The following is a 25,035-nucleotide window of genomic DNA, read 5'->3' as shown; positions in this document are numbered from 1 at the left end:
ACAGAGACAGAGAGACAAGGAAACAGAAACAGAGAGGGACAGACAGAGAGAGACAGAGCGACACAGATAGTGGTAGAGACAGCAGCAACGACAGACACAGAGAAAGAGATGTCAGTACTGTGATTGTCAAGAAAACATCCTCTCCGAACTGTTTCAATGAAAATCGTCATCTTCTCTCTAAACTGTTTCAATGAAAATTGTCGTCAAAATCAAACCTCATAAGCAGAGCAGATTTACCTTTCACTCCTGACAGGAGGAGAAAACAAGAACTGCTCAACCAAGGAAGAGGATTATGCACCACATTTTATATACCATCCTTACTCTACCGAATGAAAACATCCTTGCTTCAATCATGAATAACTTAATGGCAAACCAAAACAAAGTCTTCAATCTAAATTCTTGAAATCAACGTTTCAGGGAGCAGGGGATGGGCCAGAATTTCAAGCGCGAATCAAGACATGCACAACTGTTTTCTGCTGCACATCACTATCAAGACAATGACGACTCCTAAACAAATACGTAGACCAGGCATTCCAAAAAGAAAACGGGAACCAACAAAAAATAAAAAAAAATTCTCCAATATTTCAGCCTCTGGCCCTCCTCAGTGGACTTACCCGGTAAATGACAAAAAGTGCTGAGTGTGAACTCCAGTTCACAATGGGTGAGTAAAAAACAAAAAAACAAACAACAACAACAACAAAAAACCCAAACAAAAAAACAGAGCTCTCTACCTCTCTTTCCCCATCCCAGAACCTCTTAAAACATATCTCTGTCTCTTTCACACGAACAATCCCACCCCTAATCCAAATACACATTTTTCTTCATAAAACAGATTTTTTTTTTCAACATATGCAAGAATTTGGACATACCTAAATAAAGAAATATCAGGATGGATTCGATGGAAGCTTGTATTCGATTTCACCGCACTGAACCCTGTCCTCTTCACAGACAGATAAACTACCTACACCTAAAAACAAACCAGGGATCGCGCTAGACTTTTTCAAAACGCGTGCAGCTTACGCAAAGTCGGCAAAAAAACGCATAAGGTAGAGTCAGAATTGCGTCAGGCCTATGACACTAAATCAAAGGTTTACTCACCTATTTTCGCCGCTCACGTCGGCGCTGAAATTCACTGCAAGCCCTGACAATCATATTGAGTCGATTCCGTGACTGAGATACAGCGGAAAACAAAAAAACGGTAGGGCCTAGGCTAGCCGATTAACGTTCAGCAGTCAAACAAGACTTAACTTTCCCGCTACAGGGTCACGCCCTGTAATGACGCCACTCTGTTCCAAAACTCGTCAGCTAAGCAGTGTTGTGTGCGCGCGTACTCTGTTAATTGGCTGTAGCTGTTAAGAGTCATGTAGGCATCTCGCAGTGCTCCGCATGCACAGACACTTTGTCTTGTACCGTCTGATTCAGTATCGCAAACCTAGCTGCCAAGTCAGTCCTAAAGATGCATTGATACGGCTTGGAGTAAAAGTTGTTTTGCGTAAGTGTTACGCGTGAGCGCTGTGAAAATGCGTCAGCGAAAATCAAAATGCGTCAAATACGCGAAAAACATGCGTTAACGCGATCCCTGCAAACCTATATATGACCCATCTCTGACATGACTACAATACTGCAGTCTGTCCTTGACCGTAACATGCTCTACGGCAATATAACTGCTATCACCATCACAGCGAAAGGTCAACTGGCGGGGGGGGGGGGGGGCGGGGGGGGAATCTGGGGGACCTGGGCCTTGTCATCAGTGTCACTGTCACTACACGTCTCCTCCCTGTCTGTCTGTCAGTCAGTTGCAAAGGAAGCATTTATAATAATCATTCTGGTAGCTGACTGACCATGGGGTGAAACTAAATGGTTGACAGGGCAAATCTGTTGTCCCTGGACCTGAACTGCACAATCCATATTACACTGGGTCGTTTTAAAGCCTGCTATCCTGGTGGTCATTGTGGTATGTTTATGGAGTGTGTGCATTGCTTTCGGTGTGTTCTTGTGTGATTTGTGTAATATGCAGTGGTGTGCAATGATGAATAAATGAATGTCATAAAAAACATTTTTTTAATTTTTTCTAAATAAAATCTTGTCATGATTTTTTTTCTTTCTTTCTTTCTTTTTTTTTTTTTTTTTTGCTAAATAAAATCTCTTCATCTCTCTTAGTCCATGAAGTTCTTATGTACATATCATGGACTGAATAAATTACAATTATTATCATTTCTCATGTGTGCCATGCATATGATGCAGAAGAAAAATTTCCATTTTGAACAGTCTTCTTCTTTAATGGACAATAAAGTAGCTGAGTGTTGTATCTTGAATCTCACTTCAGTCCAAATATGTTACACTTATTTTACAAATTCAACAAAAAGAATGAAGAAAAACCAATGGCGAAATGTCAGAAAAGAAAAACAACTACCCGGTATAAAAAAAACATAAAAAACAAAACAAATACAAGCAACTCACAAACAAAGACAGTGGTAGACAGGAAGAAAGAAAAATAAAGAAGAAGAAAACATTTTTAACAGAAAGAAACAAAAAAGAGAAACAGGAAGAAAGAGCTGGTGACAGACAGACATACAGTCAGACACAGAATGAAAGAAGAATGCAAAGAAAAATAAAAGATGCAAGAAAAATAGAAAGAAAGGAGGCACACTAAGAGAGAGAAGGGAAGAAAGAAACAGAGAGATGTAGAGCAATGAGACAGAAAGAAAAACAACAAAACAAACATCAACAAAAACAACATAATCATACTGTATTGTATTACTCTTTTCTGTCACAACAGATTTCTCTGTGTGAAACTCGGGCTTCTCTTCCCAGGCGAGCATGTCTCTACACTGAGAGCGCCACCCCCTTTTTTTTTCCTGCCTGCAATTTCATTTGTTTTCCCATCAAAGTGGATTGTTCTACAGAATTTTGGCAGGGGCAGCCCTTTTGTTGCCATGGGTTCTTTTACGTGCGCTAAGCGCATGCTGTACACAGGGCCTCGGTTTATCATCTCATCCAAATGACTGGCATCCAGACCACCACTCATGGTCTAGTGGAATGGGAGAAAACACTGGCGACTATGAGATTCGAACCAGTGTGCTCAGATTCTCTCACTTCATAGGAAGACACGTTACCTCTAGGCCAACACTCCAATGTAAAACAACATAGCAATGAAAAGAAGCAAACAAGAAAAAAACACAAGCACTCTACCAAAACAAAAACTGAAAAGAACAATGCTGAAAGATACAAAGTTTTAAAACACAAGTTTGAAATGAAAAAAAAACTGACAAAAGAAATGAAACTCATAAATGAAAGAAAGTGAAGGAAAGGAAAAGAAAAGAAAAGAAAACGTCAGAGCAAAATAACTTCCAAACTTTTCACCAAGTAATCCGACCAGGCAAAAACAGAAATGAAGAGTGCCAAAAGAAACTAAGTACAAAAAAACAACAACAAACACACAAAAAGCGTCAGATGCCATGATCTTACACATTAGTCAAATGAGGGAATGGAGACAAATATGAAGAAAAAAAAAAAGTAAAACAGTGAAAGTTTACAACAAGGAAGAAACAAAACAAAAAACAACCCCCCCCCCCCCAAAAAAAAAAAAAAAAAACCAGCAAAAAAGCAAAACAAAAGCAAAAAACACACACATATGCTCAACAAAAGTGGAAACAGAAAGGGAAGGGAAAAGAAAAAGTGTGAAACAGGCATGCATCCCTCATTTGATGCTGCTCATGGCATGAGAAGTTAAGACAAAAAAGTAGAAAAAAAAAAAATGCCGGGGCAGGATTGGGAAGGAAGGGTGAGAAGCTTCACTGCATTGTGATACACACACACACACACACACAGACAACAAAACAAAACCCAACAAAAACAAAGAAACAAACAAACACCCCCCCCCTTCCTCACACACACAAACACCATATGTGAGGAGAAAGAATGAGAGGTGTGAAGGAGGGAGGGAAGAATGGGATAAAAGAAAAAAAAAATCTTGGAAAGACAAGGGCAATTACACAACAACCGCTCTGACACCCTCCCGCCAAAAATAACAATGAAAAAAAAATGCATCAAAAGAAGAAGAAAATGACATATAAGGAAGCCACAATTTCCCCAGGACTGGTCACACACGTCACTGTTGGGACAGGATGCATTACATTTAAATGAGGTGGTTATGGGGGAGGGGGTGGGGGAGGGAGGGGGAACTGGGGGGCAGGGGATGGGGGATGTGTGTGGGAGGGGGTTGGCTGGGGGGGTTGTTGGGGCAGATCAATTGCTTCCCGATCACTCCCCCCTCCTCCTCCCCTCCCTCCCCAGTCAGGAATGTCACAGCCAAGGGCACATTAATTCAGGGAGCCCCCGGAACTGGGATCAGCAAAGCAGCAGTTTGCAATTTTTTCCACACTGCTCCTGACAGCTTGTCAGGAAACCTCAACCCCATACAAAACAAAACAAAACAATTCATTCTTGTCCACCAACCCTGCCTGCAACCTCACACCCCAGCCCCCTCCTGCCTCCATATGGAAAAATTTTTAAGGAGAAATCAAAAAGGCAAAACATGGAAGTGGTGGCCCCAGAAGTTTTTAAATTTTTTTTTTTATAAGTGACAAACAGCAAGAGAGATGGGAGGGGTGTGTGTGTGCATACATGCATGCATGTGTGTGCATGAGTGCGTGTGTGCACACACAAAGAAAAGCAAATCTAGGCTATTTTCATTTGTCAGCTTTCTAAATGAAAGAAAGGATGTTAGTGGAAAATAAATAAGAAGACAAATAGAAAGAAAGAAACAAAGAATAAAACAGAGGAAAAAACAGCAGAAAAATTAAATAAAATCAATGAACAGGAGAAAAACAGACCAAAAGAAAGAGATAGAAGAGGAGAAATGAAAGAAAGAAAACAAAGAAAAACAACAACAAACAAGTAAGTGCTTGAACATGACTAATCAAGTCAGTAACCATTTCTTTGATAAACTACATCACTGAGGTATCTTAGAACAGCTCACGAACACACACACACGAAAGCAAACAGTTGTGTGCATGCATATATATATATATATATATATATATATATATATATATATATATATATATGTGTGTGTGTGTGTGTGTGTGTGTGTGTGTATACATACATACATATATATATCTTATATATATATATGTGTGTGTGTGTGTGTGTGTGTGTGTGTGTGTGCGCGCGCGCGCGCGTATGTGTGTGTGTGTGTGTGTATATATACACACACATATATATGTACGACCTATTTCGTGATGTACAAGACGCAAAATCTTCCAGCCTTTCTTCTTTGAGCATGCATGCGGCAGAGAAATAGATAGATATATGTGTAGAGAGACATAAACAGAGACAGTGTGTGTGTGTGTGTGTGTGTGTGTGTGTGTGCACGCATGTCTGTGTGTACCTGTGCCAGCATGTGGTCTCTTGTGTGGATATCTACATCCCACAACCATTCACAAGCTCACACATGTACACTTAAACTCATGCATTTGCAAAAACCAAGCATTCATTTATACAATGAACAGCCCCCAAAAGAGCAACAACAATTATCTCTTCATGATTAAAGCATGTGTACTGTAGATCAGTCTCTGTTGTAGGGCCATCAATCAATATCAGAATCATCAGCATCTGCCCAATAATCAGATCTTCAGCACTCCTCTCAGTCTCAGGCTGTCCTCACACAGAATCCCTGAATTCTACATCAGATTCCTCTACACTCCTGGGTAGATAAAGTTAAGATTTTGGATTTTTCAAAGACCCATCTTTATGACAATCTTCTCTTGATGCCATCTTGGCAAAGAGGTGCAGTATGATGAGCACTTGACAGTATTCAGCAAGGCCGCCTGCCAAGTGAAAACCCTGATGAACTTCTTGATGTACTCGGGTAACCTCCCAAAGCACTCTGTATTTATCATTTTTATGTCAACACGGCTTTAGATTCATTCCCCAAAAGATGCTCAGAGACGCATGAGCGGAGAGTGGTGTGTGTGTGTGTGTGTGTGTGTGTGTGTGTGTGTGTGTGTGTGTATACACATACATACATACACATATATATATATATAACACCTTCTCCAATCAGTTTTTTAGTTAACGGACAAGTGGTTTTTAGGTCTAAAACATTTCCAAGTTTTACAAGGAACTGTTTACTCTTGAAGTGTGGAAGTGACACAGGGATGAACAGAAATGGAACCTTGTTGTGATGCCCGTCTGTCTGTTTGTCTGTATCCATTTCTCTGGTTCACAGTGAACTCATGAGTCGTCTTATCTGTGGAATGCAGAATTGCACCCAGTACATGCACTGCTTGTTTGAGGTAACAGCCTCTCTTTTAAACCTTGTCAGTTTTTGTTGTTGTGGTTGTTTTTTTTTCTTTTTTAATCTGAATGTTTCGTTATTCAAAATAATATGTCTGCTGTTGACAATTTGATGTGTGTATGAAGGGGTGAAGTGGAGGGACAGGGTGTGTTTGTGGGGGTGGGGTGGGGGGGGGGAATGGGCGGGGGCTGGGTGGGGGAGGGGGAGTTCATGAGTGAGTGTGTGCATGTATGAGGCACAGAGAGCTTCTGTTTTCACACTGTGTGTGCGCATGTGTGTGTGTGTCCATAAACTATGGCAGGCATAGATGTGCACTGAAGAAGAGTGGAGACCCAGGAGTTGATAATGGGGAATAAAAAAATGACAACAAAAAAAACAAACAAACAAACAAACAAAAAAAGAAAATTTCCCTTTCTCTCCAATGATTGGTCTAACCTTGCTCTCAGTAACACACACTCGCACACGGTCACACACATACATGAACACACACACACACACAATGTGCACACACATACGCACACACATGTACCCTTCCCAACAGTGACAGTTTTCTATGGAAACATCAAAGGAGGACAACCAACCAACCAACCAACCAACCAACCCACAGTGACAGTAAACCACAGAACTAAGGACGAACAACCTGAACAACAACATCACACGAACATAACAACAACAAAGGAAATGTCAACATTCTAGCAAGTACAGGAGAGAAGTTCAGATCCGCAAACCCCAGTGAATCCAACGCAACAATGGAGCGGTGGACTAGCAGTTATGTACCTCACAAAGCAGCAAGTGTCCATGGGTTCGATTCCCATACAGACTGGGATTTCTCCTCCCACCTCCACTAGAACTTGAGTGGTGGTCTGGGTGCTAGTCTTTCCGATGAGATGATAAACCACCATAATCTGCATGCACTTTAAGCATGTTATAGAACCCACAACAAGAAAAGGGTTGTCCATGGCAAAATTTTGTAGTTGAGTTCACTGTGATAGTGAAACTAATACACTTGCATACAAAAATTGTTTTTTTAGAATACATATACATAGACGGCCCTGCACTGTGGAACCGGAGAAAGCAGCCACCGTTTCACACAGAGAAATCTGACAAAAAGAACTTGCAAACACACCTTTATTCATCCACCTGGAAATTATGTGTGCATCCACAGGCTCATTATTCAACCTACAGCAAAGTCTGAAGGCACACCAAAACATAACAAAGGTTGGACCAAAAGATGAAATGCAATACAACAGCAACAACATTGAAACATGTCCACAACTGACGTAGGAATCACACACACACACACAAACACACACATGCGCGCAACAGGCAGCAGTACTTACGTTGGTGCTGAGCTGTGAGGTCAGGGACTGAACTTTGACTTGGGCAGCCTCAAGGTCACGCTTCAGTTTTCGCACCTGGAAATAATGGTGGGTGTGTGCACATGCATTGAGTCAGCGTACATGTAGGTGTCTGGCAATATTATGTACTTGCATTTAATATAATTTCACATATCATGTGATGGTTAAATATGAGAGACAGAATGGCATATGTGATATTAAATGCGAGAGAGAGAGAATGAGACAGACAGAAGAGAGAGAGAGGGAGAGAGGGAAAGTGTCGGTGTGCTTTTATGAAATGTTCATGCATGTGCGTGCGTGCGTGTGTGTGTGCGTGCGTGCGTGTGTGTGTAATTGTACATGAGTGTGTGTTTGTAAGAGTGGATGCATGTGTATGTGTGTTTTGGATGGGGTTTGTATGTGCGAATTAGTGTGTGTGTGTGTGTGTGTGTGTGTGTGTGTGTGTGCATATACCAGCATGTGTGTGCGTGCGTGTGCATGTGACAAAAACAGTCACGAAGGAAGAACACAGGGAACACCACTGTGACTGGTCTAAGAGCAACAACTGGAGCACATCTTTCATTTTCAATGCCATCCTGAAAGGCAGAAAAAATACCTGCTTGTCTCCCCTGAACAGATGCAGGCAACACTTCATCACACACACACTTTTTCTCTCTTTCTTTCTTTTATGTAATTATTTTTGTGTCTTTCTTGTGGCATGTTTTCATTTTTGTGTTTGTGGGGTGTATCAAAGAAAGAATGCAGCATTCACAAAGATGAAGCGAGTGTTATTGAGTGTTTTGTGTGTGTATATATACACATGTTCGTGCTTGGGCTGATGTGCTGGAACTCTGTGTGTGTGTGTGTGTGTGTGTGTGTGTGTGTGTGCGCGTGTGCAAATGTGCATGCTTGCACTAATGTGCTGAAACTCTGTCTGTGTGTGTGTGTGTGTGTGTGTGTGTGTGTGTGTGTGTGTGTGTGTGCACATGTCCATGCTTGAGCTAATGTGCTGGAACTCTGTGTGTGTGTGTGTGTGTGTGTGTGTGTATGTGTACACATGTGCATGCTTGCACTAATGTGCTGAAACTGTGTGTGTGTGTGTGTGTGTGTGTGTGTGTGTGTACACATGTACATGCCTGCGCTAATGTGCTGAAACTCTGTGCGTGTGTGTGTGTGTGTGTGTGTGTGTGTGCGCACGTGCGAGCATGTATCTGTATGTGTGTATGTGTGTGTGTGTGCACACGTGCGAGCATGTATGTGTGTGTGTGTGTGTGTGTGTGTGTGTGTGTGTGTAGGCATATAAGCATAGCATATCAATGATAGAGAGAGAGAGAGAGGCAAAGAGACAAGCAGGCACGCAGGTAGACAAACAGAGACAGAGAACTGTGTGGCTGTCTGAAACTATGCGAGCATGCACCGACAGAGCAACAAAAAGACCAACAGTTCGCTTTACAAGAGCAATAACTGCGGCAATCCTTCATTTTGACTGTTCACTGGCAAGGTGCTGAATGCCTGCTTGCTTATCTCCCCTCACAGGGGCTGGCCACATTCATCATCATGTTCCACTGTTCTTTTGGATAGTTTCATTGTGACGAGTCTCAGGTATTTTTGGAGCTTCTCCAAGAGCTTTCTTCTTTTTTTTTCTTTTCTTTTTTTTTCAGACTGTCATTGCTGTCATGTCTTTTTTTGCTTGTCTGTTTGTTTGTTTGCCTATTCATCTATAAATCCATTCATTTTCTTTTTAAAAATTTTCATTTTTCTCATGAATGGGAGTGTGGATGTCCACTGATCTTCTAGGTGGAAAGGTGCTCATACTCTAGCAGTCATCATTCTAATTATTTCAGTCATTTCATTGTCACTCTGTGGAATAGTGGTACAGGTTTCCTCTTGGTTCTTGTGCTTTCTCTGCCATCATTTTCATATTCTGCATTCTTTTCTTTTTTTCCAAGCGATGCTTTGTTGCTGTTGTTTGTTTGTTCTTACAGTCTTCATTTTTGCAGAAAAGCAACACTTGTTGTTGTTTGTTTTTTGCTTGTTCCTAGAGTCTTCATCCTGCAGAAAAGAAATCGCATGTTGTTGTTTGTTTTTTTTGCTTGTTCTTTGAGTCTTCATTCTGCAGAAAAGAAATCATGTTGTTGGTTCTTTGTTTTTTCTTTGTTCTTAGAGTCTTCATCCTGCAGAAACGAAATCACATGTTGTTTGTTTTTTTGCTTGTTCTTAGAGTCTTCATTCTACAGAAAAGAAATCACATTGTTGTTGGTTCTTTGTTTTTTCTTTGTTCTTAGAGTCTTCATCCTGCAGAAATGAAATCTTGATGATGATGTAAGATAATGGTAGAAGTCTTCAGGTGAGCTCAAGTGGACATGAGTATGCACGTTTTGGAGACTTTAATTCATGCCTATGTTTGTGAAGAATGTCAGAGTGGATGTGGCTCTGCAAAAGCATACAGACATCAGCATTTTTGTACAGTGTATACTGATTGCCTTGTGTGTGTGCATAAACGAGTGTGTGTGTGTGTGTGTGTGTGTGTGTGCGCGCGTGCGTGTGCATGCGTGCGTGTGTGTGTGTACACAACACACACACATGCATGCACACATTCAAGCGCAATATCATGTGTGTACATCAAACATATAAACATTCACCCGGTTCACATTTGACAAACATTTATAATAAACAAATACAGGAGACAGCTGGACAGAGAGAGGAACAAACGAACCAAGGGAGAGAGAGAAAGAGAGAGAGAGAGAAAGAAAGAGAACCAGCCTTCTGGTGTTTTGTACACAAGTGGAATAATTGTGTAATACTCACTTCAGCATTATGCTTTTCTTCAGCCTGGGGGGAAAAAAAAGCAAAAAAAGCAGATTATTGGAATTATCTATATTCATTTGTGTTTGTTTTTACAAATAATGTCTTTCTGTGTATAATTATGATTCTAAAAATATACCAATCTGTTTTTTCACAGTTAAAATCTGTTGTGACAAAACAGCAATACAATTGAGTCCAACAGTGCATTCTTTTTGTGCACCTGTAATAGGTAGGTGAAGCAGGAGGGATGGGGGGGGGGGGGGGGGTGGAGTGAATAAATGACTTTTAAGTAAAATTATTTTCATGTTTTTTGTACATGCACTGACCTCAGTAAATACAAGGCCCACATATCAGTATCAGTTATCATTATTATTACTGCTATTATTATTATTATTGCTATGATCATCGTCATCAAAATGATCACCACCAGTATGAACACCACCGATACCATCATCATCTTCAACATCGACAGAGTTGTTCTCTTTACATCTGGGGCCAGGTCTACTGCACTGTCTCTCTTCTTCTGTTTGTTGTGAGCGGGCACGTGTGTGTGCAGCTGTGTGTGTGTTCATGTGTGTGTAGTTGTGTGCATGTGCATGTGCATGTGTGTGTGTGAGCGGTTGTGTATGTGTGTGTGAGTGAGAGAGAGAGAGAGAGAGAGAGAGAGAGAGAGAGAGAGAGAGAGCTCTGTGCTCAGCTCTGCCCTTCCAGTTGTGTGTGCATGTGTGTGTGTGTGTGTGTGTGTGTGTGTGTGTGTGTGTGTGTGAGCTCTGTGCATAGCTCTGCCCAACATTGATTTTTTGATGTTATCTGCTTGTTTGGCAGCGCCTCTAAAAAACAAGGGAGGCGATTTCACAATTATCACACGGTCGCCTTCACCATATCTCTCGCTGGCTTCTGCTCTGAAAAGTGCTTTAGCTCAATAATGTGTAACACTTCTCATTGTATGAACTTAAAATGCATTAGTTTTAAAGCCCTTAATACAATATGGAATTGCAAAAGCAGCAATTTTAAAGCCTCAAACAGTGTGGACTAAAAAACAGATTCGTTCAAAGCTTCAAATACCGTAAAAACATTAAACATGCACCTGTGTAAGGCCTTCAAATACAGTATAGAATTATACAAATGATTCAGTTTTAAAACTACTCACAGTATCAACTAACCAACAGCAATGTTGATCCGAGTGAGTGTGCATGCGCACACAAGTATGTACATGCATATGAAAGCTTGTATGTAATTTTCATTTGCATTTTTCTATATATTGTGCTTTTCTTTTCATATGAAAAATATATCATGTGTGAAGCTCCTTACAATATCATTTATATCTCCTTCTCTATGCTCTATCTCTCTCCTTCTCACCCCCTGTCTCTCAAAGCTATAAAATAAAGAATCATCAGAGTATATAAAAAAAAACCACAACATTTTTTGTAATCATTACAGTGCAAGCTTTGTTGTTGTCTGATATGAAGGACATATAAATATAGGTTATTCTAATCATGGCAATGTTTTCTGTGATCATGGCACAGAGCAATAATAAAAAAATCAATTCAGAAAATGATGATAATTATAATTTAAAATGAATAAATAATAACAGTAATAATAATAATACATAATAATAATAAACAATAACAATAATCATAATGATAATGATATTTTAAGGAAAAAATCGAAAAACAAAAAAAACAACTTGGCATTATTACATCAGATCAAAATTCATCACATAATTGTCAATGTTGTTTCCATTATTGTAAATTAAAATGATAGTACACATTCAGTTTAGCAGAAGTTTTATAGCAACCTAAAGTAAAAATCTAAGCATGCTTTACATTGACAGTGATTTTTTTCTTTCTTTATTGAACTTAGTTTTTTCATGTTGTTTGCACTTGAATATTCAAAACAATATGAACTATGCATGCTACAATTATTACTTTTAATTTTGTTTTTTAAAGCCTAAGCAATAATTTAATAAGCACTTAAATACTTTACTTACAACGCCAGTGAATTTAAAGAAAACAAAACAAACAAACCCATTCCCACACCTAATAAATGTGTAATACTATCATTAAAGACATCTTTGAAACACCAGATATGCTTCTGATACTTCTATGAATTCCACAGACCATCCAATTTTTGTGTTCAGTTACTTCAGGTCTCAACACTTTTATGAAAAAAAATATTTTGTTCCAGCAAATACTTCACACTGGACTGGAAACTAAAACTTTGAAAAACATTAATTTAATAGTAAACTCACATATGATCATCAGTATATGACTATAACTACCTGTGAGCTAACTGAATTGATAGCATGAGCAAGACTGACCTGAAATTGTGTCCCTTGTACATGGACTTACCACTATTTATTGTTGACTGATCATCAGTATAATTTTGCACTTACCGATGAATAGACTGAGTGGGAAGAAGAAGTTGACACCAGAGACAAATTGGATCCATGCACTGAAATTCAAGGGAAAAAAAACAAACAAAAAACACACACATGAATTATAATGATCATATGCATTACCATTATCATAACACAAAAAACAAATTCCCAGTAAAGCAGAAGAGATTTAAGTATTGGGGGGAAAAAAAACCCCAAACTCATCCTGCACTATTAAAATAAATCAATGCACATAATCATGCACAAATGCAAAACAGGAACACTGTGCACATTTTGCATACCAATGCACACAAGCACATAATGCATAAACACACACACATACATTTTACATGTTTCTTTGTGATGACCATCTACAAGTTTGACACTGAGAAAACAATGAAGAATAACTTGAACACAATTAACACAAAAATGGACAAAGAGAATACAAAAGAAAAGAAGTGTCCATGAAAAGAGAGCCAGAGAAAGGATAGAGTGCAAGGAAAAAGGATGAGACTGTTTTCAGAGAGTATATATATGTACAAGAAACAGCAACACAAACTGACCCAAATCCAGACTTGCAAAATGAGACAAACAGAAAGAAAAAACACTGGAAATATTGCACTCTGCAACATGAAGTGTATCTATGGCACAATTACGATATCTATAAGAGAACAAAAAAGAGAAGGAAGAAGAAGAAGAAAGGACTAGCATTACTGCTTAAGCAACAAACAAACAAACAAAAACAATATAAACAACAACACCAAACCAACCATAAAAGTGAACAGAACAATCTCATTATCCATTGCAATCAAATGTACTTGTGCATGAAGAAGACTGAAGCACAAAGTGAAATAGTGATTTTTTTTTGTTTGTTTTAAATTTGTCAAGAAGTGCTCAAAAACAGAAAGAGATTTGTTGTTGCTGTTGTTCTTGTAAACACAACATGCACAAATACACAGATATGAACATATTTGCGCATGTGTGTGCATACACGCACACTTATAAATGTGCAGTGTGTGTGGGGGTGGGGGTGTGAGGGTGGGTATGGAATGGGACGGGCAGTGTGAGAGTACATCTAATGTCATGGGCAGGACGGGGCATGAAAAATGAGGCAGCAAAAACACTAAACAAAAAACAAAACAAAAAGCAACAGCAAAAAAGATTTTTTAAATCTTTTTATCTAACCCTAGTTTTTGCATCACATAATGTACATTTTTGTGGACTGGGAGTAAGAAGAAATGATTTATATATTTGACTGTTGAGGTACTAATCAATTACAAAGTCAACATAAAATTAGAAAATACAATACTTATCTGTACTTCTTTGAACACAAGTGGCCAGAACTATTCTATTTATTTGCCAAACAATGCAATTTTGTCACAGTGCATCAGTTTTGTCAATTAAAGCATGCTCCATGGATGTTGATAGCAAGGGTAGCACACAAGGAGAAACTTGCTCTTAGGTGTGACAAACAATCATTGACCGTCAAGCACATTCATGACTTTATGCAACAAACAACTGACAAAGTGTGAGGGGAGAGGGAAAAACTCAACTTTTAAAGAAACGTTCCCAACATTCACATTTAAAATTCAATTTCCAACCAAAGAAGCTTTAAATAATCATCCAAAGAGAGTTTACCACAGGCAGCTCACACACGCAAACAAGACTTCAAGAAAATAAAAACATATTATAATAAAACAATGTAAAATAAATTGAAACAAATATAGTGTAACATAAAACAAAAGAAGACAAAAGTGAAGTAAATCAAAATAATAAAGAACGGATAAAATAAAACAAGAAGTAAACAAATTCAACATGAAAAAAAGGAATGAAGGGATGATATAAAACAAAATACAATCAAACTGAACAAAAACAAGAACAGATCATGCTTACAAAAACAAGAGAACCGAGCATGCGTGCTGGTGGTTTGGTATATGCACATCGTACAGGCTGAAACAAAAATAAATAAATAAATAAAACAAAATAAACAAATAAAGTATTAATGACTGAAAATGACGTTATAACCAAAAATACATTATACCCACTGAAAAAAAAAAATCATAACAAAACTGTAACAACCCTAAATGCATTATGAACTGAAAACATATAAAATAGGGGGGAAAGGTGACCAAAAGAATTAGAACCAATTCCCCATCCATCGGAGACAGACTCACCAGAGGACAGATAGGCATAGTCACTGAAATAGGCATAGTCCCCCATAGTGGAAGACTTGGGAAGACCTGGGAAAGAAAATAGGTGTACCGCCATGCATAAGATGAAACGTGTAATTTCGTTTGAATAAGAAAGCCACCGATCACATGTTCTTGTTTAAAGGGAAAAAAAAAATGTTGACAACCAAAACAGAAAGCATGCATTAGTTCAAAGACTACACTAAAGATTAAACTGTGAGTTCATGAAATTAATAATAAAAAAAAGAAAGATAAGCAGAAAGGAAAGATTATGATAAGTTAACACATTGTCTGATAAAAAAGATTCTATGAAACGAAGATCATATCAAACATTGAACAAGCATCGTTCCACCAACATTCTAAAATATATCATATTTTTACAAACTATCAGTTGCATAATCAACCTTTTTATGTAATTTACAGATTAATAATCCTATCACAATTATTTACATACCATACAGCATACACATGCAATGCATCAATATGGTAAGACATGCCTCACTGAAAACGATGCAACTCTATAAAATGATGGCAAATAAAGTCTTACTTCAGGTTTTGGTTTTGAATCATGACTGCTGACATGCATCTAACTTCATCATCTTCATGTTACTCATTTAGTCCTGTCAACCACATGAAAAACACAGAGGATAACAGAAAAGACAGGAAAAGGAAAGAGAGAGTGTTGGGAGAAAGAGAGAGAGAGAGGGGAGGTAGGGTGCAGGGGAGGGGGATTGGAGGGTGGGGGCTGAGACAAGACAGAGAAGCAGAAAAAAATCCCCAGACAGAAATAGATACATGTGTCCAAAACAGCACTTTGAAAAGTTTTCTAACTCTGAAAGATCAAGAAGCACTCAGACCCAGCAAAGAAATTAAAGAACTTACGGGCCAGCATGCCCAGAAGAGGAACAGCAATCCAATCAATAACCCCATCCCCACTCCCCCACCCCTCTCCGACCCCACCCGTTCCCTCCTACCCCTCTAGAGGCCCAACAGGGCCAGAATGAAACATGATAACATGGCCAGTCGACATGGCAACGTGGCCAGTCAATGTCAAGCCTGGACACCTTTCTGCAGCACCATCTGGTCTTTGTGCAGTCTAAGATGCAACACTCAGCTTGATACAATACTTCTTTTTTTGTTCTTTTTATTTATTCATTCATCTTATTATTCTTTTTAATATCATACAGTAGCGGTTTTTTTTTTCTCTTGTTTATTCTTTTGATATTTCACAGTATATTTTTCTTCTTTTCATTCATTTACTCTTTTGAATATCATACCTTAGATGATACTGCTTTTACGCATTCATTCTTTTACACATGTTAGATTTTTCTTCTCCCTTTTATTGGTTAATTTATTCTCTTTTCTATTTATATGTCTATTAAACTTTACACAATTATAGTGTTGTGCTTTTGACATGTATGCAAATGTCATACTGTAGAATTTTTAATATATATTTAATACTACAGATTTTTGATTAAAAATTTTTTTTTTTTACTGGGTTTAGTAGATTGTATTATTTTCATCTCAATCAGGGAATATCTTTTGTTGTTTATTGTGCTCACAGGTTCCAGAGGACCATGAACATTAACTGTAAAAGACAGTGAACTGAACTGCTGTAAGCTGAGGAACACACACACACACATGTATATGAACAAACACACAGTGACACATACATTGATACACACACACACACACACACACACAGAGTGTGTTAAGTTGTGTTTCACTGGATAGCATTTCATTGTCTTTCGTTCCTCTAAATTTGATCAGGTCTCTCCTCTCCTTTATGCTTTACACTGGCTCCCAGCACAAGAGAGAATTACTTACAAGGTCGTCTCTCTTTGTTTCAAGTCTATTGAGGCTTCTGGTCCACAGTATTTTTCTGATCTCATTCATCCTTACATACCCTAATTTTGATAATGTTTAGTATCTTTTGGTCAGTTTCTTCCTTTTCGATATTTACATGTGTTGTATTTGTAAACACCTAGGGCTCATTTTCAAGATCAGGCGTACATGCTCATAATAATAATAATTTCATTTCTTGTATTGTATTGTATTGTATTGCTTCTTATTGTACCGTATTGTATTGCATTATACTGTATGTATTGTACTGTAATACACTGCATTGTACACAATACACACAATAGATCTCTGTGTGTAAAATTTAAACAGATCTCCCCTGAGAAAGCTTACCACAATATACTGTCCATGCTCCCCCCCCCCTTCCCCCCATATACATAATATATATTCCAGTTTTAAAGGACAATAAATATAACAGGTTCATAACAGGTTTGCTTTTTATTCTATTCTATTTTATTTTAAAAAAAAAAAAGAGATTTGAGTTTCTTGTGATCAGTTCCTTTGCAATAAAACATCATGCCGTTAATATCAATACCACACAGCCAACAAAACCTAAAAAAATCAAACTAGTGATATATCATTAATCCTTTCTCATTAGAATCTACCATGCTGTTAAGAATGTCGCCATCAACTAAACCGACCCAAAACTTTTTTCGTTTCCTTTCAAACTACAAATGCAGGGACAGCTGGCGGTGTCTGTCATGCTAGGACGGGAAGGAGACCTGATGGACATGTCACCTGCCACAGGATGACTGGTTAGTCCGACATAGCACCAGACCAACAGCTACCACTTCAATCGTGTTAGCCCTATTAAAGCCACACCGCAGTCGCAAGGCAAGACCCAGCACTTACGACTCCCTTCATCCTCCCTGCTGTGCCCCCCCATGGGTACGCCGCCCATCTGAGTGCCGGACCAGCCCATGGCCTCAGAGCCAGGGCCCTCTCCCAGAGCCAGGTTTGGGGGCAAGCTGAGGGGGTAGTTGAAGCGGGACCCTTGGGAGGAGGAGTTACTGGGACATGGGGACGCGGCAGGAGGGAGGGCTCTATCTGGGGAGTCACAGGCATCAGAGACAGACTCTGAACGCATGTCTTTCGACAGGCTGGGCTCCCTGCTGCTGGCGCTGGAGCAGGACTTTTCAGACCTTGCACTGTTGGACCTGTGCAGGGCAGAAGGGTGGAGGGCCAGGGTAGGGGAAGGGCAAGGGGAAGGTTGGGCTGCTGCTGACATGGCTGCATAGACTTCCCGATGATGCTGCAGAATGCGAGCGCCCAGGCTTGACAGTGCCTGAGCCTGTTCGATCTGATGGTGGACAGGGGAAGAGGCAGACACAACACAAACATCCATACTCTCCGATTCCTGGCCAGGGGGCGCCGGGGCTGGAATGTTGGACTGGGAGTTGCGATGCCATAGGCTAGGCCCCATGGATACTCCAGTGGCACTTCCTCCTGAATGACGCTGGCTTGGGAACTCCAAGGGAACGTAGTTGCTGTGCTGCCTGCTGTGGAGTTCTTGCAGGTTGACGTAATGACTGAGGTTGCGGGCAGCTGTGGCACTGTCTTTGGTGTACGTGGCATGAGGGTTGGTGAAGACAGAGCCATCTCCTACACTTCCGTTTTCGCCTGACTTATTCAGACTGCCTTTACTGCTGAACAAGCGCCGTCGGCCCAGAGAGTTGGACTGGAAATCACTCTGAGCAGCGGCCCCTGTGGACTTGCTGGGTGTTAGCCCCGTGTGCTGCTTCCTCTCCAGGGTGGAGCTCCTGTAGCCCTCAGCCCCCATGTCTGAGTGGCAGGAGCGGGCAGAGGAGGCGCTGGCTGGCCGGGGGATCCCTGTGGGCATGTGAGCCACAGAGTCACTGCCTGACCTCACCATCTGGGACACACCTTCCATGCCGTGTCGGGCCAGGCGGGACCCCACCACAGGAGAGCCCTTGAGGGACCCCCCCGAGCTCTTCCCACTGGACATGGTGGAGGGAGCGCTGGTGTTGCTGAGGGGCCGGCGGTACCCAAACATGGACCCTCCCCCCTGACTGGGCGGGGTTCCGTTCTGCACGTTCCCCGCCCGGGCCGCGTGTCTCTGCCTGAGGCTGGCGTCCATCAGGTGGGACTGATCTGTGTTGGTCTCGCTGTCCCGCTTCGTGCCAGGGCTTGGGGAGGAGGCGTGCTCCCCTCCGCGCAAGAACGTCCGCTCGCTGTCCCCGTAGCCGCTGTCCCCCTGCGGGGAGAACTCCGGGTGGCTGGCCGTGGACAGTTTGCGGTAGACGCTGTACTCCTGCTGGTCACTGCGGGTGGTCCAGGCACCCAGGGAATAGGGGTAGCCGTAGTCGCTGGGGTCGCTGCTCAGCAGCTTGTTGCTGTGCTGGGGCAGGGAGTACTTCCTCCACCCAGAGGGCGTGCCCCCAAAGCCTGAGTCGCTGTAGTAGTCGGAGCCCATGAAGGCGCTGGTGCCTAGGTTGGGCGTCCTCTTGCCCGTGCCTCCCTGAGGACACAGTGAAAGGCAACATGGTGGGACTGAGGCAGCAGATACAATGTGAACAGTGGTGATAACTACAATTTCTTTGACTTAACTGTTTGGCCACCTTCTCTCACCCCATCAAAAACTAAAGCAAGACAAAAACTTCTTTCCTTCACACACACACACATACACACTCACACCACACAAAATACACAAAGTGACATAACCAACAACAAAAACAAAAGGTCAACCAACACTAACACTGTAACAGTCTGCTTTTCCTGCCACTTTTATACTATTTTTTATGCTGCACCCATGACCATGTTCAAACTGATTTGATTTTATCTAATACACAAACAAGAGTAAAGAGGACAAGCAGAATGTAACATTCCTGCCCACTTCTTATCCTTCTTTCTTTTCCTTCTTCTTCCCTCTAAATTCTGTGGAGTCACTGGGGAGCCACACACTGAAGAGCTGTTCACCAGATTCTTCCAGGTCTGTCTAGCCCACACGAAATCTGAAATGTTTTAACCCCCGTACCTCCTGAAGAGGCACACGGAATCAAAAATAATATCTGTTTTAATCCCCCTACCTCCTGAAGAGACACACGAAATCTGAAATAATATCTGTTTTAACCCCACTACCTCCTGAAAAGGCACATGGAATCTGAAATAATACCTATTTTAATCCCTCCTACCTCCTGAAGAGGCTGCCCATGGTGCATGAATCCCCTGTGAATCTCAGCAGGCATCCGCTTCAAGCTGCTGTACACCTGGCTGTCAGACAGAGCCCCCTGGGATGACCCTGTCAGGTTCTCGTCCGTGCTGATCTCCGCAATTGTGTCGCTGATGTCGCCGCTGCTGACCGAGCTGCTGTCATCGAAGCTGGAAAACAAATAAACAAAGAAAACCAAGAAAAATGAAATGAAATAAAAACCGCAAAGTGTGTCAGAATACCGATGGATGGTTTCTTAATGTGTCGCAGTGACTGCTAAGGTTTGACATTGTGTTGTGGATGTTAGACTTGGGACACTGTACAGTTATTGACTGATATGCAAGAGTATACAACACTTAAAATGTTCTTATTTAAGACAGAACAGGAGTCAGGATAGCTCTCCCCCCCACCCCCACACACACATGCATACATGTGTGCACACTTTTCACACACATGCACATACATACACACATTCACACGCGTGCCAACACTAATGTTTTAACAAACACTGAGCAGTTAGATTGACGGACTGGCTCATCAGCATATTGGTTGAATGATTGGTTGATTGACATCCTGACTAGGTGGGTGGAAGTGATTTGAATCAGACCCATCAGAAATTTTTCAAAAGGATGTGAATATTGAAAACTTTGGTCCCCTCCAGTTTTTAAGATCTAATCAAAAACCTTGCTTCTCAGACACACATGGTCAGTTCTTAACAGAAATAATTCTGAACTCCATCCAATACCATACTGAACAAAGTTCTTTCTGATCCTTTGAAGTATTTTCAATATATCATATTTAATGAAGTTTGTATACAAAGATCCATTTGTATGTGCACGTGTGTGTGCGTGTGTGTGTGATTAAGGGGGGAAGAGAGAGGGAGGGAGAGAGAGAGAGAGAGAGGTACAGTTCATTGAGAAGGTTGTGTTATAATCTAAGCTTTGACAAAAACTTATGCAGAAACATTCATGTGAATCTTCATGTATTTTGTGTGCATGATATGTTAAAAGTATTCATCTGATTTTGTGTAAATAATTATATAATTATCATCTAAGTCCTTCCCTCTACCTATCCCTCCTCACTTTTATCTTTATTTACTTGCTGCTTTGCAAGTGTGGTGCATGCACTGAATGTGTTTCGATCTTGTGTGATATGCAGTAGTGAATTAACGCCATCACGACTTCCTGTGTTGGTACAATAAAATCACTTTGTGCCTGTGACATTATGGCTGTCATCACTCCCATCTTTCCAGTGAAACTCATCCAAACTGGAGCATACCTGTCATCGTCTATCAGACCCGATGATTTCTGCATGCATTCCTTCACGGCCTGCATCCCCTCTCTGAAGCGCTGCTGAAGTCGACGGGCGTACAAGGATGCCCCTCCTTCACTGAGGTAACCGCTGGACCAGTCGTCACTGCGGTTGTTACTCTTCAAAATGTCCCCGTCCGACATGTAGCCTGAAACGTAGTCATAGGTGTCCATGTCAGAGCTGTAGTCAGTGTCGTTGCTGACGCTGGCCCCTGTAGAGTTGGCACGCTGGATCATTTGTCCTGAGTGGAATTTGCCTGTGTCCATCACAGCCCGGTTGACCCCGCACCCCTGGCTCTGCGCCCTGGCAGGGTAGACAGAAGCCGGAGGTACTGAGATCCCTGGAATGTGAAAGTTGCGCGTGTTGGACAGACCCGCGTACCCCGTGTACCCGCGGAAGTACCCGTAGGGTAAAGCCCGCATGATGGGCTGCATCGGTTTGATGTCCATGGCCTCACCCGTGTCATCCACAAACGTGGTCTTTTCCTCGTTACCGGCGAACGTCGTCTCTTTGCTTGACGGCTGCCTCGTTTCAGTCCGCACCTCCGTGTCGAAGGTGGTTTCTATCTTCTCCCCGTGGTGGGGCTGCACAATGGCCACGTTGTTGGCTGGCTTCCCGTGGTGGGAGTTCAGCATCTTGACGCCCAGTCTGGGGGAGTTGGTGGTGGTGGGAGAGGCCATGTGCCTGGCCTGGGCGGCCGCACTGCTGAAGTTGCTGGCCAGTGGCCTCACCGGACTGCCCTGGTTCTCTCTCTGGGAAGCAGGGGACGCCCTGTTGTTGGGAGGCAGCTGCTCGCACTCCCCAGCTGACATCAACATCTCCTGGGCACGTTTGGGGCTGGACCTGCTGTCGCCTTTGGGGCTGATCCGCTCACCTCGACGGTGCAGCTTGGGGCTGCCTCGCTCTGCGTCCTGGTCCAGCTTGGGGCTGCAGCGTCCATTGGCCGTCTGCAGTTTCTGCACAGCTGACCCATCAGGGGCTTTGTGTGTGGAAGACTTTTTGAGCACAGAGAGATTGGTCTGTGTGTTGCTGTCCGTTTTCGTGGCCTTTGTATGTGAGGTGGGTTTGACGACATTGACGGCAGCAGAAGAGCTAGGTGACACGGCCTGCTGGGAAGCGGCACTGGGGCTGCTGATGGGACTGACCGCGACCATCTCCTTCTGAGTCTTCTCTCCCAGTTCAGGCCCCCCTTGGGACTCCTTGCCATCCCTGGCCTGCAGAGGAATGTTGACGGGAACATAGTGCGGGTGTAAGGGGGCAGCCAGACTGTAGTCGGAGAAGCCGTGCTGCCTCTGGTCCTCGCTGACCCTGCGTGGTTCCTTCACCTTCTGCCGCTCCAGACTCTGCGTCTTCAGCTTGCCACCGTGGCTGTCTGCGATGCCGTTGATGTTCTGTGCACAGTCATTGAGAGAAAAAAATGAAGAGTATTAAGCTGCTAGAATTCTTTGTCTTTTTGAATCACATGTCAAAATACACATGTCAAATACCACACAAACCAAAATATGTAAACAAATACACTCACTCATAATCGTAGTGTTCAGCACATGTACATGCATGGAAACATGCATGCCTGCATGCAAACACACACACACACACACACAAACAGGAAATGTGGTCAGTGTCATGTATCTGTGCCAAAAGGCATGACATCAGCATTAATCCATTTCCTGTCCATATCTGACTGCAATTTATCACTCTGCAACAGTTCCTCATCCCTCATTAACCATGTCAATTTCTTTTTCTTGAAAAACAAGTTTTGAAAGCAATAAAGCAAACTTGACTGACACATACAGTGATACACAGATATCTTCTGTATATACGTACAAACCAACAGACTGAGAGTGAGAAGCAGATACTTTTGACAGACTGACACTGAAGCAGAGAAAGAAAGAAACAAAGACTGAAAGAGGAAGGGAGAGAGAATGCAAAAGGAAAGAAAAGAGAAACAAAAAAAGCAAAAGAATTGAGGAAAGAAGGACAGAAAGGAAAGAATGAAAACAAAAATATCAAAAGAAAGAATAAAAACGGATACACAGAGAAAGAGACAAACACACACACACACACACACATGCACACACGCACACACACACAGAAAGAAAGACACAGACGCAATAAAGCCGACCAAACTCTACAGACCAACGACTTCCACACACTACCTGAAGATTGATCCGAGCATGCCCCCCACCCTGGATGCTGTGACTACTGGAGCTGGGCGGGAGGCGGGAGAGGGAGGAGGATGTGGTGATGGACCCCGCGGCCTGGCTGACGTTGACATAGCCTGGCTCATCCTGCCGCGTGGGAGTCGGCGGGCTGAAGGTGGACATCGTCGGGGACTGCGTCTGGTCCGGGTGACGACTCCGCGAGTGTTTCTGCTGCTGCTGCTGCTGCTGTAGTTTCTGCTGCTGAAGCTGCAACTGTTGCAGGTGCTGCTGATGGCGCTGCAGCTGCTGCTGAGTCAGAGGCACATGCTGCTGGGGTGGAGGTTGTTGTTGTTGTTGTTGTTGCTGCTGCTGTTGTTGTTGTTGCTGTTGTTGTTGCAGCTGTTGGAAGGCAGCTTTAGCGTTTGGGGCGAGCGCCTGAGTCGGGCTGACCCCCGGGGGGACAGCCGGGTAGTACCCCTTGTTGTGCTCCTTGCTGCGCAGGGATCTGTCGTCCTTGTGCGACGATGATGACTTGCCGCCCGACTTGCCGTTGTTGCCCTGAGGCTTGGGTATGCCGGTGGTGGGGATGGAGGAGGTCAGGGGAGGGGGTGGTGTCGTGGGGGCTGGGGGCGCGTGGCTGGAGGGACTGGGCATCTGGGGCACTGCACCGGCATTGACAGAGCGAGACTTGCCTGAGGAGGAGGGGGAGGTCAGCGGCTTGGCGGGGATGAAGCTGGCCAGCTTGGAGTTCTTCTTCGACGGCTTGGGGCTGGCATGGGGGTCCACACGCTCCGCCTTGCCCCCTGGGGGGCCGGCCAGCCTGCGGGTCTGGCCCGGGGAGAACGGTGCTGGCATGGCAGGGGAGGAGGAAGCACCAGGGGAGGAGGCCCGGGGGCCGGACAGCATGCTGACCTGGTGGACGTTGCCAGAGGGGCTGGCCAGCCTCCCCCCCGGGTCCTCCATTCCCGGCCCCTCATCCTGCTTGCTGCTGAAGGCTCGAACCAGTGACTTCTTCCCCACCTTAGAGGAGGAGAAGCTGCGAGGCACGGCCGGCGATGCGGGTGTGGTGCCATAAACACCACCACCTCCACCGGTGGCGCCCTCTCCAGGCGGGCCTGGAGCACCAGGGGAGGATGGCTTCACATCACTGCTGCCGCCGCCCCCAGCACCGCCACTGGACTTTGAGGCTCCTTTGGAAGCCCCCTTCTTATCCTTATCCTTGTTGAAGAATTTGAATTTGTCCAACATAGAGTTTTTATTGCTGGAGGACGAGGAGGAGGAGGAGGTGGAGGGTTTGGAGGAGGAGCTCCTTGAGGAGGAGGTGGAGGAGGTGGAGCTGGCGCTGGTTCGGTTGGACTGCTTGTCGCCTCCCCCTGGTCCTGGTCGACCCCGCCCCAACGGTGTGGGGATACCCGAGGCTGGGGCAGTTGGGGATGTGCCAGCCTGCTGTGATCCACTGTTGTTTGTGTTGTTGTTGTTGCTAACCGAGGCTGCTTTGGTCCCACCTACAGTGGATCCTGTAACAATGTACATGCACACACACAT

At 43.0% G+C, this 25,035-nt stretch overlaps 1 protein-coding gene across 3 annotated transcripts in view; it reads right to left on the bottom strand.

Annotated features, from left to right (window-relative positions):
- LOC143282752 (uncharacterized) overlaps positions 1-25,035 on the bottom strand; it is a 330,537-nt gene that overhangs the window by 103,235 nt on the left and 202,267 nt on the right. For 2 of the 3 annotated variants that reach the window (XM_076588501.1, XM_076588502.1), the window contains exons 7-13: positions 23,506-25,007; positions 21,317-22,740; positions 20,022-20,208; positions 17,722-19,348; positions 12,839-12,897; positions 10,447-10,470; positions 7,642-7,716 (exon numbers count right to left, since the gene is read on the bottom strand). In XM_076588501.1, the coding sequence (XP_076444616.1) occupies positions 7,642-7,716; positions 10,447-10,470; positions 12,839-12,897; positions 17,722-19,348; positions 20,022-20,208; positions 21,317-22,740; positions 23,506-25,007 (4,898 nt within the window). The remainder of the gene's footprint in view (positions 1-7,641; positions 7,717-10,446; positions 10,471-12,838; positions 12,898-17,721; positions 19,349-20,021; positions 20,209-21,316; positions 22,741-23,505; positions 25,008-25,035) is intronic. The other variant, XM_076588503.1, reaches the window with a different exon arrangement.

The sequence above is a fragment of the Babylonia areolata genome, chromosome 6, assembly GCF_041734735.1.
Source record: "Babylonia areolata isolate BAREFJ2019XMU chromosome 6, ASM4173473v1, whole genome shotgun sequence".
In the NCBI taxonomy this organism is placed as follows: Eukaryota; Metazoa; Mollusca; class Gastropoda; order Neogastropoda; family Buccinidae; genus Babylonia; species Babylonia areolata.
Note: the sequence above shows the minus strand (reverse complement) of the source record. Positions and strands in the feature narration are given on the sequence as shown.